This window comes from Sinocyclocheilus rhinocerous, unplaced genomic scaffold (genome assembly GCF_001515625.1).
Source record: "Sinocyclocheilus rhinocerous isolate Xijiao unplaced genomic scaffold, SAMN03320098_v1.1 scaffold677, whole genome shotgun sequence".
NCBI classification, from domain to species: domain Eukaryota; kingdom Metazoa; phylum Chordata; class Actinopteri; order Cypriniformes; family Cyprinidae; genus Sinocyclocheilus; species Sinocyclocheilus rhinocerous.
Window position 1 is genome coordinate 2,507,947 of NW_015633185.1, and position 7,504 is coordinate 2,515,450.

The 7,504-nt window shown below is 36.9% G+C and overlaps 2 protein-coding genes across 6 annotated transcripts in view; both read right to left on the reverse strand.

Annotated features, from left to right (window-relative positions):
- LOC107743573 (zinc finger SWIM domain-containing protein 8-like) overlaps positions 1-3,697 on the reverse strand; it is a 46,002-nt gene extending 42,305 nt beyond the window's left edge. For 4 of the 5 annotated variants that reach the window (XM_016556896.1, XM_016556895.1, XM_016556894.1 and 1 more), the window contains exon 1: positions 2,093-2,743. In XM_016556896.1, the coding sequence (XP_016412382.1) occupies positions 2,093-2,270 (178 nt within the window). In that variant the 5' untranslated portion in view covers positions 2,271-2,743. Of the gene's footprint in view, positions 1-2,092; positions 2,744-3,452 lie in introns of those variants that run through there. The other variant, XM_016556893.1, reaches the window with a different exon arrangement.
- A 2,658-nt stretch (positions 3,698-6,355) lies between these two features.
- LOC107743602 (neurotrypsin-like) overlaps positions 6,356-7,504 on the reverse strand; it is a 31,693-nt gene continuing 30,544 nt past the window's right edge. Inside the window, exon 13 of the mRNA XM_016556932.1 lies at positions 6,356-7,328. Coding sequence (XP_016412418.1) covers positions 7,009-7,328 — 320 coding nt within the window. The 3' untranslated portion in view covers positions 6,356-7,008. The remainder of the gene's footprint in view (positions 7,329-7,504) is intronic.

Genomic DNA, 7,504 nt, shown 5'->3' on the forward strand with positions numbered 1-7,504 from the left:
TTAACCTATGCAGTCTGAGCCGGAAAGAGAATTGATTAGTTCATCTCTCGAGTCTTTCGAATCGTTCGTTCTTTTGTCACGTGACGTGACAGCATTGGATAGAGAAATTAGTTAATTTACAAGCTTCCTTACAAAGGGGTGCATAGTTATTATTATTATTATTATTATCATTATTATAATTATTATTTACTCTTACAGTTACGTGATGCGTTTCTGGTCTCAAATTGTAGCTTTTTACTTCTTACAGTTTATAAATGTGTGAATTTCTGTCATTATGGTTCTTTTCCATAACACTGAATGTTGTAACAAAGGTAATAAAGAGTTGGTTATTATTATTAAGTCTCTTTCCGGCTCAGACTGCATAGTTAAGCTTATGGGGCTGTCACGTAATGAACGAACGACTCGAAAAAAACCCGACGACTCGAAACAGGTGAACTACTTGACTAATTCCAGTACAGAACCTATAGGATGTTGCGCATGCGCGACTGAACGAATCACTCCCCGAGTCATAAATGGTCTGCCGTCCCACTGCTCCAAACTCTACCACCCGCTGCCCAACAACCAGAGAACAAAGACAACCAGCTCACAGAGTGCTATATAAACAGCCACGTCTGAGCGATCGTGTTCCCTCAGTTCCAGCTCCAAGAAAACGGGCACGTGAAATACCCGATTTACTTTTTGAACTGATTCGGACAAAAACCAGGGGGATTTGGTGTCTCAAACTGGGCTGTGCAAGATTAGCAGCATTATGCAGATTGATCAAATGGGGCTTTTTTTTGTTTAACCACAATCCTCTGCTCTGAGGCAGTGACCTGCACAAGACAAAGCTCTTTTATCAGCTCTCTGCTGCTCAACTCCACCCAACCCCCCATAACACTCACTCGCTCTCAATCTAAACACCACACAAGGCCTCCCTTTCCAAACTCCCTTAACTAATCCAACAAATGCTACACACTCCGCTCACGGATCTGCAGCCGCACAGTCTTCACGACGGACAACTCTCTCTGCACAGCAAGGGCTTTTGGTGGGCCAGAGTTTCAGCAGTTTAAAGAACTTGCAGTAATACAGAGTTACTGGCCAAAGTTGTTTCATACATCATTTTAACACATCACAGGTGTGCTGCAATATCCAAGCTCTAGATTTACAGCTTAGAGAGGAATAAAAATGAAGGATACTGTAAAACAACATTTTCATAGAGAGAAATTTAAGTTAAACCAGAAAAAAAGAACTAAAAAATACGTTATTTTGAAGTATGTTAAGGTTCAAACAACATTGGATCTTACTGACATTCATGGTTTGGACAGACAAAAAAAAACCTGACTTTTTTTTCAAAGTATCTTCTTTTGCATTTTGCAGAAGAAATTAAGTCATGCGTTTGGAACAATATGAGGGTGAGTAAATGACTGATTTTTTCCGTGTAACTTTACTTTTGTTTGTTTGTCAAGTCAAAATTGAGTCACATTGAAAATTTACAATACATCTTTTTTTCTGATGAGGGTACAAGAGATAAAAAAAAAAATACTTAAAGAAATTATGAAAGAAAAAGTCATTAAATACAGATGCAATAACACATTTCTAGTAATAAATATATCAATAATTTAAGGACTTAAACAAAAGGGGTCTCCTTTCCCGATTAATTTCAATCACTTTTGGTATTTTCTTAACATCTCACATATTTTAAAAACAACTTCTGTATTATTCTGCTATTAGTTGTTGGGTGATTTATTTATTTATTTCTATACATTTAAGTTTCATTAGTGGAGTCAGCCATTGTCAAATAAATATTATATATATATATATATATTATAAAATATACAAAATAATATATAAAATATATATTTATGTTCAACCTAAATATAATAAAATATAACTCTGATACATACAAAGTTAACTAATTTGACCAAAAAGGCCCATGTATGAAAGAACAGTTAAACTTGGTAGTTTTGAACATGCAGGTCACATGACAGTGTTGCCCATAAGTTAAGAATACATCCTGAGGTCAAAGGTGCAGCCATGCCAAGGCACAGTGTGCTCACATTACAATGACAGTACATAAACCACTTCACAGCACATGAAGACAATCTTCCATTACCTTTAATCTTCACAGTGGGTGAATTTGGGCCGGCTGACTGTTTCCTCCATCCTCTCCAGTTCTGGCAGAGACTTTCTGCCTCTGATATGAATGAGCACAGGGAGTCCTCCTCAAAACGGTCCGAATCTTCAAAGGAGAACCTCTCTCCGTCTTCCCACTCAGCGAACATCAGTTCCATCACATCTGCTGTGTGGAGACCTGAAAGCTTCAACTGAACGTGCCTCTGCGCTTCTGTTGTTTTGAGAGTGACACTCGCTCAGGGGGAGGGGAAACTCACACTCAACCCAAACACTGTGTGAGGGGCCCTGCAAAGTCCCTCAAGAAAGCCTGTGTTTCCTGAAAATATATATTTAGGGTGTCAAACGGAGGATTTGCTCACGACTGTGGTGCAGTTAAGTGAAGTTAATCCATGCTTTTAGACCCCAACTGCTGGAGACACTCAGGGGTCTAGTTCTTGAAAAAAGTGACACAACCCATAGCTAAGATTTCATAAACTTATATACTTCTCAGTTTGTTTAACCTAAGTGTTGTCTTACATTGTCAAGTGTGGACCTACAGGACAAAAAACACTCCAGAGATGTATCATTGGTCCTTTGTTGAGGTTTAAATCTTGTGAAATAAGATTCTTAAATCAATATGCCCCTCTCCAGTGGTCTCACTGCCCGTAAGTACTACCTACATAGAAAGTGGTGTTAACTGACAGCAACTGTAGTGACTCACTTGCATGTAAACATGTTAGTAAAGTTCAGGGAGTTTTAGCGAGCATGAGCTCTTTTCACTTAGATTTTAATTTAAACCCCCTCTCCTCTGTTTGTCCTATCAGCTGAGCCTCGAGTCCCACAGCAGCTCTAAGGCTAACAAAACAAGAGAGCGCTGAAGAAAAAACAGGTCCCCAAGTACAACTAATGACCCTGCGCGGGCTTGTTTCTATTAAATAAGGCCATATCACAACAGTAAACCTGTGTTAACCCAAAACAACCCCGGTACGGTTGTTTTTATGTCGATCGAGGTAGCTCTGCTAATTCGGAAAGGCTAGTCGGTTAGCCTGCTAGCTTTCCGGCTTGCCCGAAAACCCAAACACTTCAAAAACTGTCAAAATAAGCGCTGACACGAGCAGTGCTTATATCCCTACACATAACCAGACGGAATAACACTGTTTTGATGTTTTGACACAAAAGCCTTGGTCCCTAATCCGAGTCTTGTCGATCCACTGGTTACCCAAAACAAACGACTCGCCAGTGCTTTTATCTCAGCATTGTGCCTCTATGTAGGTTTATAGTAAAATCAGACGACTAAAATGCAGATTTGACCCCTCGACCAGGACAAACATGGAAAACATAATAAATTGTCTTTATGCCACCTCTAGCTGCCTGATATATATGTCGTCTCCTTTGTGTGTAAAAGCTTGTCATCCGCTTGTCTTCATGTGTCACTGGCCGGTTCTTTTCTAGTCCTCCGTTTCTAAGCAGCCAGCGCTCTCTGGATCTAAAATGTCTTTTTAAGCCGACAATTTGGAGTCGAGATCCCCCTGTTCTCTCTGTCCTGTTCCCCTCCTCTCCTCTGCTCGGGAAGATGAAGATGGCTCTCCAGCATCAGCTGATCCGCACTTCCGCTCGACATTAAAGCAGACAAACACTAGTCTCGTTTCAAAGCATTTTGTCTTGCATAACACATTATATGGCAGTTATTTGTTCATGGGTATGTAGGTCTGGTTCTAAATCATAAATAATTTAGAATGCATTTCAATTGTTTGATTTACCGTAATACTTCAGTATCAACAACTAAATATTGTGCAACAGATTGCCATGAGTGTCTCGGACTGATTTGGGACATTACAATCAAATAGCCTAAATTAATAACAATAAATGAATACAAGATGGTAACTTGTTTAGAGCCTCTTTGATCTTTGAGCGATGCAAGCCAGAGTTTAATGTTATTGGTATTACACAAATAGTGGATTTTGTTTAACTATACTGGAACAGGCTCATTGAAAATAAATAAACGAAAGGGATTTTAATATAAATCATTGTTGTTAATATATGATAAATCTCTCTCTCCTTCTCTCTCTCTCTAAATATATATATATATAATTATTGTTTTTATTATTATTGGTGTAACTATATATATATATATATATATATATATATATATATATTCTAAATACATATATTTACTAGAATGATTTGAAAAAATTATCGGTTTTGCAGATATTTTAAGACTGTCCTTTAATATGGGCATCAAATAAAAATCTATATATTTTTGAATTGTATATTGTGATTAAATGTCCATTGTGATATAATATAGTATATCACAGTATAATTTAGTATAATTTATATAATTATAAGTAGTATAATTTATCTTACCAATTTCACCTCTAGACTTAATTTTAACAGTTACTTATTTTAAGATAAACAGATTTAGAATTCTGGCTTATTTTATTATTATTTTATATCTTATTATGGTTACATGTTGCCAAATACTTCATTACAAAGGAATAATGTTTTGTTAAAAAAGCATCATTGCACCATATGTAATTACTATTATGTAATCAAACAAATAAACCTTCAATTTGGGTGGCATCAAATTAAAACACACACACACACACACACACACACACATAAAAGTGATGTCCACTGGATTGGACACTGGGTCTGAGGGTCAGAAAGGGTTAATATGATCAATGACGATTTTCAACATTTAATACAAACACAATGTGTTGAAAATGATCATGATGCCAGAACATTATGCATTTTTGATTGACTTTTGATTTTTTGCTTTCAGATCACCATTTTGCAGAACAAAAAATAAATAAATAAATAATGAGGAAGCAAGGTCATGTGTTCAAATCAGTTTATCTAATTTTTCCAACTTGGTGTCTAAACATCTGACTATTCACAGTTTTTCTAAACCAGTTTTTAACCAAGGCTAAATATGACATATTAGCAGCCTTTACATTTTTACATAATTACATCAAAGTTTCTGTTTGGGATTGATTAATAACAGTCCGTTCATAGAATATTAAGAACCAAAGCATCTACATCATTTGAACCGTTTGGACTACATGGAATTGTACTTGGTATTGTGTAAACTTGACTAATTACTAAAGTGATCTTCTCCATCTCTCTTTCTGTCAATGCCTAGTTTCAGTATTTCTTGATTGGGACACCAGCTGGAACAAAACAGCACCACTGTTATAGCTCAATTCATTAATCAAAGCAAGAAACAATGAATTTATAAGCGGATGTCTTCTTGTTATGTCAATAAATACAACAATAAACCTGAAAAACACCAGAACACCGCAGGAAGCAAATATAACATCACTCCAGCCCCTCTAACAGAACTTCAATGTAATATAATGACTGACAGAAGTAGGTTAACAGATGATATATCGTACTTTCAGCAGCAGATTCTGACCATTTGTGAAATAGTTTTGTGTAGTTTTAAGTTTAAACTTCAAGTCTGTTGCCCTGCAATAAGTGTTTAATTTAAAACAATGTACTAAGGAGGGTAACACATTAGTTTAAGGACAAATTCTCACTATTAACTAGTCACTTATTAGCATGCATATTACTAGCATATTGGCTGTTTATTAGTACTTATAAAGCACATATGAATGCCTTATACTGCATGACCATATTTTAGACCCCTTAATCCCTACCTCACACCTAAACTTAACAACTACCTTACTAACTATTAATAAGCAGCAAATTAGGAGTTTATTGAGGCCAAAGTCATAGTTAATACTGAGAATTGGTCTCCAAACTAAAGTGTGACCCTTCAGAGCCCCTAAGGAAACATGGTTAAAAAAAAAAAAATGAAAAATTGTATTTCATTATATTGCGTTAATTTGCAAAACCTGTTCTTTCACAAAAAGTATTGTGTTCCCCCAAGAAACTTTGTATTCGCTTGCAAAAACATTAAATCTATAGATTTCCTCCCATCATAGTATTTCCATGACCAGTTTTATGTTCACTCACAAAATGCAAACTTTCTTGGAGAACATAAAAATTTTGCAAGAAAACTGAAACGTTCAGCAAGCAAATGCAAAGATTCACAAGGGAATGTAAAAATTTTGCAAAAAAAGGCAAATGTTTGGCAAGCACATGCAAAGTTTCAAAGGGAAACAAGCATTTTGCAAGTGAACGCGAAAGCATTGACATATAATTTTTATATTTTGTCCATCACCATGCCCCCTTCGGGGCTCCATAATATCCAGCCAATTAACGGTCCAATTCTTCATATCACTGATATTATCACATTATCTGTTGGGTAGGAGCTTGAAAAAAAATCTTTGCATTGTTATATGTATAAATAAACTGAACATACTATTTTCTGACACTGGTTTTCTGCATCCCCTTGAAAAATTAAATTATAAGCTCAATAATGGTAGTCGTACACTATACACCTTCAACAAGAGTACAAATAACCAGCATAAAGTGGAATGTTCATGAATCTTTACATATATGCATGTCGTTCCTTGTCTTAATTAACTCCAGCACAACAAAAGACATTTAAGTGCAATATGTGAACTAATTTAAGAACTTGATCCAGAAGAGCCAGACCAGAACACAGACCTCCCACAGACGCTCCATTTATATGGAATGCAGATTAGTGCAAAATGACTTATTTACAAAGGCTTATCCGTTGACGACCTTTCAATCCCGGAAAACTCTGCTCACTTAATGCAGCTGTCCCTCAAAAACATGTGGCTTCATGTTCTTGTGCATGTTCACGAATGCTTCAAGTGTACAGAAATGGAATTGAAATGGCATGGTGCAAGTAGTAAAATGTGCAACACATAAAACAGGATCAAACCAGCTTTAAACCTAACGGCCAGCTGGTAACCCCTTCATAGGCATTACATAATATATATTTTATACAATGCGGTAAGTGGTTTTAATGTCAACACTGTAACATCACGCTTTGCCAGTGCTGTGGGTGACTTTCTCTATCCACTTCAGGAACCGGCCGACCCGTGTGTACACACCGGGATAGGTGGGGTCGCCACAACCGTGACCCCAGGAGATGATTCCTGTGAGCATCCAGTGGCCAGCCTCACCCTGGCACACCAGTGGCCCCCCACTGTCACCCTGACAACTGTCCACACGGCGATGGTTCGACAAGCTGCCGGCACACAACATGCGGCTGGTGAAGCGGCTGCCGTAACGTTTCTTACACTTCCAGGAGGGCAGTAACGGAACCCAGGCTTGCAGCAGTGTTCGGGAATACTCCGAGTCTAATACAAGAGACAAGAAGAGAAAGAAACGTTAGCACTTTTTATTTTAAAACTCCTTTTTGAAGTATGTAAATTTTATATAAAAAATATACACTTCCGTTCAAAATTTGGAATAAATTTTTTTTTTTTTTTTTCAGAAATTTAAAGGAGACCTATTAAGCCTCTTTTTACAATAT